Source organism: Anarhichas minor, unplaced genomic scaffold (genome assembly GCF_050575085.1).
Source record: "Anarhichas minor isolate MPS153535 unplaced genomic scaffold, ASM5057508v1 ptg000007l, whole genome shotgun sequence".
NCBI lineage: Eukaryota > Metazoa > Chordata > Actinopteri > Perciformes > Anarhichadidae > Anarhichas > Anarhichas minor.
In genome coordinates this window covers 4,138,256-4,152,424 of record NW_027466453.1, presented here as the reverse complement: position 1 = coordinate 4,152,424, position 14,169 = coordinate 4,138,256, and the positions used below count along the sequence as shown (strand labels likewise).

The window sequence follows — 14,169 nt, the reverse complement described above, 5'->3', positions numbered from 1 at the left end:
GTTGTCCTCCAGAAAACACAATTATTTTTTTTTAAAACTGGATGATTAATTTGTTAAAATATGAGATGGGGATGGTTGAAACTATTTCTACTCTCCCTGCAGAACATCGTGCTGCTGGGCGACTTCAACGCTGGCGGCACTTACGTAAAAGACTCCGACTGGCAGAAGATCCGCCTCTTCACGAACAAGAGTTTCCACTGGCTGATCACCGACGATCAGCACACTTCAGTGAAAACCGGCTTCCCTTATGACAGGTGCACACACACACACACACACACACACACACACACACAAAAGTGTACAGACTCTAAAATCCACTCCTCTTCCTGTATCTGCAGGATTGTGATCACTGATGACATAAAGAATGGAGTGGTGCCTGGCAGTGCTGGGGTCTACAACTTCATGTCGGCCTTTGGTCTCACCTTGGACGAGGTAAAAACAACTTTAGCTTTAACTCTCTGTGATAGAATTCACATCAGTTGCAATTTACAAAAAGACTGGGTCTATTAAGAGCAGTTTAACACTTTCATGTTTTCACCATAGAAATAAATGAAGGAGTAGAACGGACATAGAACTAGGCTCTGGCTCGGTGGTACAGCGGGTCGTCCTTCAATCAGAGGATGGCTCCTGAAAGCTGTGCCTTCAGTGTATGTGTGGGATGTTTATGTGCTCTGGAGACAATATTTAGTTGTATGTCAATTATGAATAACTTCCCAGACCAGCTGAGCAATAGTTCGGCTCAGGGCCTCAAATAATGCAGCGAATTGTGTTGTTCAAAAAAAAAAATTTTAACCAGTTTTATTTTTGGTTGACTATTTTTTAAAACATACTTGCACACATACATGCTTGGAAAACGGTCATCAGTTTTGGTTGATGATGCTGAAACATGTAAAACCAGTACTGTATGTAGTCCTTTAGTGATGCAAGTGAAAAGGGTATTTTGATGACTTGAGTTTTACAAAACATAATAAACCTTTTGTCTAACCGAGGACATTTTGCTGAAGCTGGACCAACTAGAAATTGTGCCACAGGAGAAACCTACGTTTCTCTCTCTCTCTCTCTCAGGCATCTGCTATCAGCGACCATTATCCTGTGGAGGTGGAGCTGATTGAAAAGAAGGTTCCCAAACGTAAACGCAAATGGGAAGACCCGCCACGGTGAATTGGGATAATGATGACTGCGTGGGGGAACCCGCTGCAACCATGCAGCATTGAATTGACTAGACCAAAATTAACAAATTATTTCTGCTATTCTGTTTTGTCATTTTCTTCAATGTTTGAAGCAGCACAAACAAAAGTTCATTCACCTTTATTGTATCAAGTAGCAGCAACATTTTCAGAGGTATGTATCGAAAACGTTGCACAAAAAACTAAATTCAGAATTCCTTTGTTTATTCAGTAATAAAAGAAAATGTAGCCTGGGAGGAATCAGGACTTTCACTTCATTGAACTGTGGGGAAAATAAATCTAAATGTCCTGCTGAGAAGGAAAAACCAGAGAGTAAAGCTCTGGTGACTTGATGGCAGTTCTTGTAGATTAAAGGCGGTGCAGTCATTCATGAGCATGTACACTTATAAGGGAAAGAGTTACAGATTAGCTCCATTTAGGAGTTACCGACTACTAACCAGCACTTTGGTTTAATAAACGATGGTGTGCAAACATAACAGCTTTTAAGTCAATATGAAAAGGGTGCGTAACAGATGCAGATCAGACAACAGAGTCCAGCTCAACATGTTTATTCAGATTAAGAACAGATCAGAAACAGTCATTCAAATGTCACACAAGAGGAGATTTATAGGTAATGAGGGCAAAGTCATCACCTTATAAATATCTATCCTTAAATGACATTTAAAAAACCCAGTGACACCACCAGAACTCATCAACTCCACAGGTCAAGCAGAGTAGATTTAAATTCACGCTCACTGGAGCAGAAGGGTGCGTTTAAAGCCTGTGTGCCACATCTTCCCTCCAGGCTCAACCCTGAGACTTTGCATATTTAGCTCTTTGCCCCCAGGGTGTGCTTGTCGAACAGGTACTCCGCCATCTTGTTTTTGTTGGCGTCCATGCGGGAGAGGTTGGAGATGTAGTCGCCCAGCTTCTTGATGGCCTCCACCTGCTCGTTCAGGTAGTGGGTCTCCAGGAAGTCGCACATCTGAGGAACGGAGACGAGAGAGAGAGAGAGAGAGAGAGATTACTACGCGTACAGACGAATGCTAGAGCACACGAGTTTGTGGTGTAGCCGGGACCGTCTTTGGCAGACCACGCGGCACTAATTCACACTTACATGAGGGTCTACGTTGTCAGAAGCCAGTTTGTGCAGGTCCAGCAGGGCCTGGTTGACGGTCTTCTCCAGCTGCAGGGCGCACTGCATGGCCTCCAGCCCGCTGCCCCACTCATCACGGTCTGGTTTCTACGGAGGGAAAAACATTCAATTATAGCAGACTGAACGGTCATGATAATAATTGGTGGTAAACGGGAGGGACCGAGTGTCCCACTGCTGCAGGTTAATCCCAGTTTATTTGTCCTAGACAGACAGGGTGCAGCAAGACACGTCTCAACGGGGCCAGTCCTCCAGTGTGTACCGACCTTCAGGTCCTGGAGGAAGATGCGTCCTCCCCTGTTGTTCTGGAAGGCCAGCAGCTTCTGGGCGTGCTCCCTCTCCTCGTCACTGTTCTCCTTGAAGAAATGGGCGAAGCCTTCGAGGGCCACATCGTCACGGGAGAAGTAAAAGGCCTGTAAACAAGGGACAAGAGGGGAGGAAGAGCAGAGGTTAGAACTGTGATTAGCAGACGTCACCATTATTTAAAAAAGAAAACGGTTGTGACAAACTGTAGTTAGGCAACAAAGTAGTTGTCAGGCACACGAGTCATAGTTTTGAAAGGTCTAGTCCATGGGTCGTCAACGTTTTTCAGGCCAAGGACCCCCCCCCCCCCCAACTGATAGAGAGATGGAGCAGGGACCCCCGACAATTTATATTGTGCTTTATATTAAATGGGCCTAGTACCATCTATATTGTACATTCAATACTAAGCTATTCGAATAATACACAGGTTCATATATTCATGTTTTTATTTTAAACATGTGCAAGGTACAGTGAGTAGGGTGGCCGTGCCACTGCCATTGATAAGCATACCTTGTCAGCTGATACCAATATCAACATTGTCTGTCAATTGCATGATAATCATGCATACAAGCTATTCAAAGTGATGTTTTTTTAAACATAAATGTGGAAACGAAAATGAGTGATGTCCCATTAGTGCCATGCATAAACATACCTGTTATCTTGCATACAATACTGAACTATTAAAATAATGAGCAGATTCATGTTTGGAAAAAAAAAGTAAAAAAAAAAAAAAAAAGTCTAATCAATCAAAAGTTTCGCGGACCCCCTGTTGAAGACCCCTGGTCTAGTCGGTTTGGACACAGACCAGCATCATGTTTGAAGAAGTTAAGAAAACAGCATAAACATGACTCAGCGTGTTTGACTCAATGTGGCGAGTGGGGGATAAAACACTCCTTATCTGGCAACCATCAGATAAACAAGTGAGAGATGCAGAGAAACAGTGCTGCCATACTGCATTACTTATAAAACACCATCAATTTAATGACAATTGTATTTTATATTTCTTCTTTTAATAGCAAATATTTTTTTTATATCAAGACATACAATAGATGCAGATACTTAGCATACATTAATACATACTACGAAGATACAATAAATTGAAGTGTTCTTCTCACCATGGAAGTGTAGGTGTAAGAGGCGAACAGCTCCATGTTGACCATCCGGTTGACGGCGGCCTCGCAGTCGCGGTGGTAGTTCTGACGGACCTGAGACTCCATTGTAGCTGGCGTTTCTTGCGGGTTTCTTCTCTTGTTTTCTTAGCAAAACGGTCCAAAAAATAGCTTAACGACGACTTTCTCGGTAGTGTTCAAGTAATAAAGGTTTGTCGTGTCCAGAATGCAGAGTAGAAGAAGTAGTACGCGGGACGAAGGAAGAAGTTCCGTTCAAACACTGTTGAAGCAAGAACTCCTTGTGGTTTCTCTCCCTGGTGTGAATGGTAAACGTCTCGCTCCGCGGTTTTATACCCTTGCCGGAGCTCGTGACACAAGTTACGTCACTCCACGCATTTCCGCCAATCACTGAGCTCAGACAGCGGCAGAGCTGTGAGACGAGGGATGAGGTCGCATCCCCCTTCCTCATTCGGGGAAAAACAGGTTTTTCATATTCCATTGATTTATTCACACGTGCAATGACGAAGCACTTTTTTGTTATTATCTCAAAAGACAATAAACTGAATTATATTTGAATGTAAATTCAAAGACTGAATAGGCTGAGTGTGCAATTTATGTGTGCAAAGGTGGGTTGTGAAGTTATCATTTTCCCTTTATACAAACAGCATAAAGATATAAACCTGTACATTTAGATTTAGAAAACTGAATACTCCTACATATAGACACAAATCCTCTACTGTCGTATAAACTACAATACATCAGGACATATTTAAATAGAAATAGAAAACTGGTTCTGGTCTCAAAATCGTTGAATGCAAGTACTTGCAACTGCAAATGATAAACATCAGAATAACTTCCAATCCTCTGTTTAATAGTGCTCTTGACTTTTTCATGAATTTTGTTAACAGAGATTATATACTGAGTTCTGGCCTTGCCTTCTCTCTATAAAGCGACCCAGCATTGGATTGTTAAAAAAATAAAAATAAATAAGTTGTTCACGATACATGCACAGAAGTACAATGTATGTACTTCAAGGATCATTGTTAAAGATAAAGTACACGGCTAAAAACGAAAGTGACGATGTGATTTTTAACAGCTTCTTTTCATTCCTCAATCACACAAATCAATCCTCTGACAACAAAAACCATCATTGCTTCAGATATTTCAGGCTAAATGTAGATAAAACTGTGAGATCACAAAGACATCGCCCACTGTGGGCTGTTCAAATGCACCCAGGGTTACTTTCATTAGTTATGGTTCATGAAGGTACAGCAAGGCTAGGCACTCGGTGGAGACCGGCCTGTGGCAATAACTGACTGTTCACTAAAGCCCTCCCCCAAAAAGCAACTGTCCAATCACCGCTTAGCAACCGTAACTGGGCACAGCAGGTCTGTGAAGCTTTGGCTAACTAGCATACTGAATATTTCACAAAATATGGTTTGATGGTAAATTGGAACGGATTGATGTTACTTTAAATAAAGTATTTAGAAATTTGGATAGAAAACATTTATGTCACTGAATCACTGGTGTCTGTCAAGGTTCAAGGTTAAGTTATTGTCATTGTCCAACACAGGGTTAGCAACAGAATGCAGTTGTTCCTTTCTGCTACATGAGTGAAACAAACAAACTACTTATTATGGTGAGTGTTCCACCATCTTGCTGCTGTGGAGTCCTGCAAATGTTACCTATCAACACAGTGAGTTGGTGGTGAGTTGAATAATTCTAGAAACTAAATCAAATCAAAAGCAGAAATTCTTTGAATTTCTATGATAAGACTGCCACATTGTAGCCGACACATAAAACCACTGTGAGTTTAAATTTTGTTGTTACGAGAGGTCAGCTTCCGTAAATCAGTTTTATTTACCCGTTCTCTGTATACATCCTTAGAGTAACCACGTTGTACTTTTTTGTTTCTCATTCATTTTATTTAAGTATGATTTTGCTGGTTTTGCAACAAAAGGGAACATAATGCACTCTGTTCAAATTATTACTTTTATAGTCATTTACAACAATCGGCTAAAATAATGAAAATAAATCATCCGTTTTATTATCATTTACAATAATATATATGAAAACGTTTTAAAATTAAAACCCATAAAATGTCCAATCCAAAAAAACATGTCTGAAAATATCTTCACTCTTCCTCTGCTTATATGTGTCAGTGGGGGCCACAAGCTGCCAGTGCCAATAGTGCCACCAGCAGCCAGAGGGATTAGGAATTCTTTGAATATTCTAGAGCAGGGGTCACCAACCTTTTTTAAGAGCTACTTCAAAGGTACCGAGTAGTACGAAGGGCTACTTATTTGATACAAACTTCCTGAATAACAAAATTGCACAGATCACCTTAATAATAATAATATATGTGAAGAGACTGTTTGATCACCTGTCAGTTAATTATTCCTCACAATAATTATTAATAATGATTTCCACAACAATGATGGTATAGCTACACATACATATTTAAACATGCAACTTTTATTTCTGTTAATCTGTTTCAACATTTGAAAGTCAGAAGTATCACATCTCTGATATTTTTGTATCATCACATGATCAAAGCCAGTTACTTTTGCACATAGCGCCTGCTGGTGAATGATGCAGTGGTAATGTAGACATTTTGCGAAGTCTGGGTCAGCTTTGCATTGCGCAATGAAGCCGCATGCCGGCCCGTCATCGCGGGAGCCCCGTCTGTTGTCACCGACACCAGCTTTTCCAATGGTACCTTTTTCTCAACGAAGAAACCAGTAAAAAGTCTCGTCTATAGCCGAGGGGGGATCCAACCCTCCGAGGCGCGCGAGCGTCTTCGGGCGCCCGCGTTCAAACCTCTAGTCTGGGCCTTTTCGGTCTGATTGCGTTGCCTCGCCTCTTCCCCCGCCACCCCTGTGTTGTTGCCCCGCGGCCTGTTCCGAGGATTTACGGACCTGACGACGGGGTGCGCTCGCGGCGCGCGTCTGGCACCAACGGGATGCGCCCGCCATTCAGAACCTGAAAACCTAGTGCGGTGCGGCCTCGTCCTGGCTGTCCGCCGTGCGCCTCCGGGTACCCAACTCTCTTAACTCTCTGCATGCGTTTTTGATTTAAAAAAGAACAGCAACTACAATTTTAGACGGAGCTCCATAATGACTAGTGCTATTTTTAGAACATGTCTTGCGGGCGACTCACGTGGTCCCTGCAGGCGACAGGGTGCCCGCGGGCACCGTGTTGGCTACCTCTGTTCTAGAGTCAAACCTTTTATATCTCAATGGCAATAAAACTGAAGTAATTTTATTTGGACCACAGTATTTGACCGACATTATATCTTCTCATCTTGGCCTTTTAACTTCTTCTGTTTCACCAGTCAATTCAGGATTTAAGTGTGACAATTCAATCAATGAAGTAGGTAAATTAGGCTTAGTGTTTGAACAGAATGAACCAAACGTCTCTTTATTATTCAATTGTCATTATTTATTGCTTCATGAACTACACATGCTCACTTTTCTATTACATAAAAACAACACGTAAATACATGATGTATACAACTAGGTTGCAAGTTAACCATCAACATCAAATATCAGATGAAATAACCTGCATTAAATACATCTGTATCAATAACCTAGACAATTAACAAAGACACAGGTAAATATAACAAATCTATGGTCAAATACACGTATACTGCCATCTAGTGGTAGCAATGGTAAACACTCTTAATCTGCGTCTCCTTTTACAGGCTATGATCTGCGTTCACTCAAGCAGCAGCACAATACGGTGGAAGAATAAATAGCAACAACTCTGCACACACAACAATGACTTTGATTAAACTATGTTAAAAACTGTATTGCATCAAACAATTGTTGAGGTATAAAACTAAGGATGTGAGAGCCTGCAGGCCGCAGTTACGTTTCTGCTGCGAGCTTCTTACTGCGCACGCGCACCAGAAAAATGGGCTGGGTCCGGTTCAAAATTATAACAATATTTAATGTACTACACAAAGTTCACTTACAATCTGAATTAACTATCAATAGTAATGTTCTCGAGAACACATGCACGCATCTCACTCACAGGTCTGAATCCAGGTACTGAAAAACGAGAGCGGAAGTGGTCTGAGGAATGCTCTCTAGAACGTTGTCTTTTATATCCCCTGACAGTCGGAAAGTGTCCGAACTGTCCTAAAACGTCTGAATGGTCGATTAGTGATTGGCTCCATTTGAATCCTGTCCCCTCCCTGGATCGATCCTTTCTGGCAAACATCCTGAACTCCTCCTCTCTGACCTGCTGGTCAGTTGTCCGTCCCTCTGTTCTCTGCTGCACCTCTGAAAAGCCTCACTCAAAATGATCTCTTTCTGACCCTCAAACCTATTCATACAGTGTTTTAATACCTTTAGTGACGATACTTCTATGGTTTAATACATTCAATGAGTAAAATACTGTAACATATAATATGCTCTATAAGTAAGAATATTGTAAACATAATACATTCCATAAGTAAACATATTGACTTTTTATTATTGTGACACTTCTACTCACCACTAGGGGTGTTATTTAATCCTACTTATAATATTTCTAATACTGAAATCCTTCACACAATCCACAGATTAATCGAAAACTTGATTCTTGCTGTGTACATGGATAAATGACTAATGTTGCTAACATACTCCCATCAGCCCACGTTTATTTATTTATATTTATTTATTTTTCTTCTAATGTTACCCTGGTATGTGCTTGCATCATAGACGAACCATTTTCTTGCATACGGTCATTCTATTACCATCACTTTTATTTTGACATATTCTTACTGCCGCTGACTGCCAGTGCCACAAGAAGGATCTCGGCCCTGCTCGACAGTGGACTTCAAGAGGAGCCCCCCAACACCACCATACCCAACAGCACAGTGTCTGTGGTGGAGACCTTCAGGTTTCTGGGATTCACAATCTCCCAGGGTCTGAAGTAGGCCTACAACATCGACACCGTCAGGAAAAAGGCCCGGCAGGAGCTGCTGATTCTGTTTTACTCTACCACCATCCAGTCTGTTCTCTGCTCCTCTATCACTGTGTGGTTTGGATCGGCCACTAAACAGGACAGAAACAGACTACAACGGATTGTCAGGTCTGCAGAGAGAATCATTGGTGTCAGCCTGCCCTCCATCCTGGACTTGTACACCTCCAGAGTCAGGAAACGGGCTGGAAAGATCACTGCAGACCCATCACACCCTGGACACAAGCTGTTCCAACTCCTCCCCTCTGGTAGGCGCTACAGAGCTCTGTACGCCAAAACCACCAGACACAGGAACAGCTTCTTTCCACTGGCCGTCACTCTGATGAATAATTAATCAGATATACTGCACTGCTACCTCCATTTGCACTATCACCTCAATTCCACTGTCATTGCTGTATAGGTTTATGTTCATATATATATATATATATATATACAGTGGGTACGGAAAGTATTCAGACCCCTTTAAATTTTTCACTCTTTGTTTCATTGCAGCCATTTGCTAAAATCAAAAAAGTTCATTTTATTTCTCATTAATGTACACTCAGCACCCCATCTTGACAGAAAAAAACAGAAATGTAGAAATTTTTGCAAATTTATTAAAAAAGAAAAACTGAAATATCACATGGTCATAAGTATTCAGACCCTTTGCTCAGTATTGAGTAGAAGCACCCTTTTGAGCTAGTACAGCCATGAGTCTTCTTGGGAATGATGCAACAAGTTTTTCACACCTGGATTTGGGGATCCTCTGCCATTCTTCCTTGCAGATCCTCTCCAGTTCCGTCAGGTTGGATGGTGAACGTTGGTGGACAGCCATTTTCAGGTCTCTCCAGAGATGCTCAATTGGGTTTAGGTCAGGGCTCTGGCTGGGCCAGTCAAGAATGGTCACAGAGTTGTTCCGAAGCCACTCCTTTGTTATTTTAGCTGTGTGCTTAGGGTCATTGTCTTATTGGAAGGTGAACCTTCGGCCCAGTCTGAGGTCCAGAGCACTCTGGAAGAGGTTTTCTTCCAGGATATCTCTGTACTTGGCCGCATTCATCTTTCCTTCAATTGCAACCAGTCGTCCTGTCCCTGCAGCTGAAAAACACCCCCATAGCATGATGCTGCCACCACCATGTTTCACTGTTTGTACTGGGATTGTATTGGGCAGGTGATGAGCAGTGCCTGGTTTTCTCCACACATACCGCTTAGAATTAACGCCAAAAAGTTCAATCTTGGTCTCATCAGACCAGAGAATCTTATTTATCATAGTCTGGGAGTCTTTCATGTGTTTTTTGGCAAACTCTAAGCGGGCTTTCATATGTCTTGCACTGAGAAGAGGCTTCCGTCGGGCCACTCTGCCATAAAGCCCCGACTGGTGGAGGGCTGCAGTGATAGTTGACTTTGTGGAACTTTCTCCCATCTCCCTACTGCATCTCTGGAGCTCAGCCACAGTGATCTTTGGGTTCTTCTTTACCTCTCTCACCAAGGCTCTTCTTCCACGATTGCTCAGTTTGGCTGGACGGCCAGCTCTAGGAAGAGTTCTGGTCGTCCCAAACTTCTTCCATTTAAGGATTATGGAGGCTACTGTGCTCTTAGGAACCTTGAGTGCTGCAGAAATTCTTTTGTAACCTTGGCCAGATCTGTGCCTTGCCACAATTCTGTCTCTGAGCTCCTTGGGCAGTTCCTTCGACCTCATGATTCTCATTTGCTCTGACATGCACTGTGAGCTGTAAGGTCTTATATAGACAGGTGTGTGCCTTTCCAAATCAAGTCCAATCAGTTTAATTAAACACAGCTGGACTCCAATGAAGGAGTAGAACCATCTCAAGGAGGATCAGAAGAAATGGACAGCATGTGAGTTAAATATGAGTGTCACAGCAAAGGGTCTGAATACTTATGACCATGTGATATTTCAGTTTTTCTTTTTTAATAAATTTGCAAAAATTTCTACATTTCTGTTTTTTTCTGTCAAGATGGGGTGCTGAGTGTACATTAATGAGAAATAAAATGAACTTTTTTGATTTTAGCAAATGGCTGCAATGAAACAAAGAGTGAAAAATTTAAAGGGGTCTGAATACTTTCCGTACCCACTGTATATACTTCTGGATATTCTATATTTATATTTATTTGTACATAGTCGTTAAACGTTAAATGTTTACATCTGTTCTACTTTTTTTGGTTGTCCTTGTTTTATGTTTTTTTACATTTCTCTTGTTTATTTGCGTATACGCATACATGGCCAATAAAGCTGATTCTGATTCTTCCTCTTCGACCCAGTTTTCTGAACCCTCCCCCCAACCCCGTTTTTGTCTCTCTCTCTCTCTCTCTCTCGCAGGATTACAGGCACAACGGGGGACTCTGCACCACCAGAGCTTCCGAAGAGACGGCCCCCACTCTACAGTCTCCATTCCCCCCGTTCCCGCCAGCCACCATTACATTACATTACATTACATTACAGTCATTTAGCAGACGCTTTTATCCAAAGCGACTTACAATAAGTGTATTCAACATCGGTTTTCGAGAGAACAACTAGTCACCAGAAGTAATAAGTGCATGTCCCTACCTCAAACAAGCATCTAAGAGCATAAACCAGAGCCAACGTACAGTGCAGAAACAAAGGAATGCAATAAGTGCCACAAGCTAATATAAAAACAATAAGTGCAATAAGCTAGTATGAATACAGTAGATGCTAGGTAAGTGCTAAGTGGAAGGGTAGGCCTTCTTGAAGAGGTGAGTTTTCAGCCTGCGCCGAAAGATGGGCAGCGACTCTGCCGTCCTGACGTCAGTGGGGAGTTCATTCCACCACTGTGGGGCCAGGACAGAAAACAGCCGCGACCGGGTCGATCGGCCGCAGGGACCTCTGAGCGACGGGGCAACCAGTCGCCCCGAGGTAGCAGAGCGAAGTGGTCGGGCCGGGGTGTAGGGCTTGACCATGGCCTGGAGATAGGAAGGAGCTGTTCCTTTCACTGCCCTGTAGGCTAACACCAGAGTCTTAAACTGGATGCGGGCTCTTACAGGTAGCCAGTGTAGAGAACGGAGAAGGCAAGTTGTGTGGGAGAACTTGGGGCGATTGAACACCAGGCGAGCTGCAGCTTTCTGGACAAGCTCCAGAGGTCTGATGGCCAGCGCCGGGGCTCCGGCAAGTAGTGAGTTGCAGTAGTCCAGGCGGGAGATGACAAGAGCCTGGATTAGCACCTGCGCCGTCTCATCAGTGAGGAAGGGGCGAATCCTCCTGATGTTGTAGAGCAGGAATCTGCAGGAGCGTGTAACCGATGCAATGTTTGCTGAGAACGACAGTTGGTCATCCAGGGTCACACCCAGGTTTCTCGCAGTCTGTGTTGGCGTCACCACGGTATCATCAATGGTGATGGACAGGTCTCGGTGCGGGCAACCCTTCCCCGGGAGGAACAGTAGCTCGGTTTTGTCCAGGTTGAGCTTGAGGTGGTGTGTCGTCATCCACTTCGAGATGTCAGCCAAGCACGCAGCGATGCGTGCCTCCACTTGAGTGTCCCCGGGGGGAAATGACAAGACCAGCTGGGTGTCATCGGCATAACAATGGTAGGAGAAGTCATGCGAGCGAATAACAGAACCCAGAGATGTTGTGTAGAGCGAGAAGAGAAGGGGGCCCAGGACTGAGCCTTGCGGAACCCCCGTAGTCAGTATGCGTGGTTCCGACACAGAGCCCCTCCATGACACCTGGTAGGATCGACCTGTCAGGTAGGATGCAAACAGGGAGAGTGCAGAGCCTGAAACGCCCATCCCCTCGAGGGTGGATAGGAGGATCTGGTGGTTAACAGTGTCAAACGCCGCAGACAGGTCCAGGAGAATCAGGACAGAGGAGAGAGATTTAGATCTCGCTGCATGAAGCGACTCCGTCACCGCAAGGAGGGCTGTCTCAGTCGAGTGACCCACTTTGAACCCGGACTGGTGAGGGTCCAAGAGGTTGTTTTGGTGGAGATAGGAGGATAGTTGAGTAAAGACAGCACGTTCAAGTGTTTTGGAAAGAAAGGGTAGAAGAGACACCGGTCTGAAGTTCTTGACATCAGAGGGGTCAAGTGATGGTTTCTTCAGAAGGGGGGTGACTCTAGCAGTCTTGAAAGCCGTGGGAAAGTATCCTGAAACAAGAGATGTGTTCATGAGGTGGGTGAGAAAAGGAAGGAGTTCAGTCGCAATAGACTGAAGAAGAGGGGAGGGGATCGGGTCAAGGGAGCACGTGGTGGGGCGGTTAGATGTAACAAGGTTGAGGACCTCGTTAGGGGAGAGGGGAGCAAGATAGGGTAAGATGGGGCATGGAGAGGGGAGGGAGAGCTGTGGGGGAAGAGCTGGAGATGGTAGAGAGGGAGAGGGTGGACAGGGGGGCTGAGAGAAGGAGGATCTGATATCGTTTACCTTCTTGTCAAAGAAGTTGGCGAAATCGTCAGGGAGAAGGGAGGACGTAGGAGGAGGGGGTGGGGGTTGGAGGAGTGAAGAGAAAGTTTCGAAGAGTTTTTTAGGATTGGAAGCAGAGGTTAGGATTTTGGAGCGAAAGAAAGCAGCTTTAGCAGTAGATAGAGTGATGGAAAAAGTGGAAAGAAGAGCTTGGAAGTTAAGAAGGTCCCCCGGGAGTTTGCCTTTTCTCCATTTACGCTCAGCCTCTCTTAGGCTCCGTCTGTCATTACGCACTGAGTCCGACAGCCACGGGGCAGGTAGGGTTGGCCGTGCAGGCCTGGAGGTGAAGGGACAGAGGTTGTCCAAAGAAGAGGAAAGGGTGGAGAGGAGAAGATCAGTCGCAATATCAGGGGATAGGAGAGAGAAGGCTTCAGGGTCAGGGAGAGCAGAGGTAACAGAAGATGAAAGATCAGCCGGGGAGAGGGAGCGGAGATGACTACGGGTAGAAACCAAGTGGGTAGGTGGTGGAAGTACGGGGGGAGAGGAGAGGGAGAGGGAGTACGACATGAAATAGTGGTCAGAGAGCTGGAGGGGAGTGACGGAGAGGTTAGCAGTAGAACAGTGTCTAGTGAAGATAAGATCCAGCTGGTTGCCGGCCTTGTGGGTAGGAGGAGAAGAGGCGGGGTAAAGGTCAAATGAGGAGAGGAAGGAAAGAAGCGGTTCTAATTTATCAGTCTGGATGTTAAAGTCTCCGAGCAGGATGAGTGCATAGCCATCATCATGGAAGTGTGAGACTAATGTGTCGAGATCTTCCAAGAACTCACCAAGAGGGCCTGGTGGGCGATACACAACAGCAATGGTGAGCTTGACTGGATAAGTGACAGTAACCGCATGAAATTCGAAAGAGGACGGGGAGAACTGAGGAACCGAGACAAGAGTGTATTTCCATTTTGGGGAAATTAGCAAGCCAGTACCACCACCCCGCCTCGCAGCTCTGGGAGTGTGAGAGAAAGAGTACACTTCTGACAGAGCTGCAGGTGTGGTGGTATTTTCTGGCGTGATCCAGGTCTCAGTTAGAGCAAGAAAGCTGAGAGAGAGCAAGGAAGCGTAGCCCGAGATAAAC

At 44.3% G+C, this 14,169-nt stretch overlaps 2 protein-coding genes across 2 annotated transcripts in view; one reads left to right on the top strand and one right to left on the bottom strand.

Annotated features, from left to right (window-relative positions):
* Positions 1-1,423, top strand: part of LOC142940553 (deoxyribonuclease-1-like) — a 113,223-nt gene extending 111,800 nt beyond the window's left edge. The window contains exon 8 of the mRNA XM_076083085.1: positions 1,066-1,423. Within this exon, the coding sequence (XP_075939200.1) occupies positions 1,066-1,161 (96 nt within the window). The 3' untranslated portion in view covers positions 1,162-1,423. The remainder of the gene's footprint in view (positions 1-1,065) is intronic.
* A 572-nt stretch (positions 1,424-1,995) lies between these two features.
* On the bottom strand, positions 1,996-3,839 carry LOC142945227 (ferritin, spleen middle subunit-like). The gene is made up of 4 exons (XM_076086646.1): positions 3,738-3,839; positions 2,586-2,732; positions 2,284-2,409; positions 1,996-2,151 (listed from the first exon to the last, which is right to left on the bottom strand). Exons 1-4 carry the CDS (start codon positions 3,837-3,839, stop codon positions 1,996-1,998), a joined length of 531 nt encoding a protein of 176 aa, XP_075942761.1.
* Between the last annotated feature and the right edge of the window lie 10,330 nt (positions 3,840-14,169).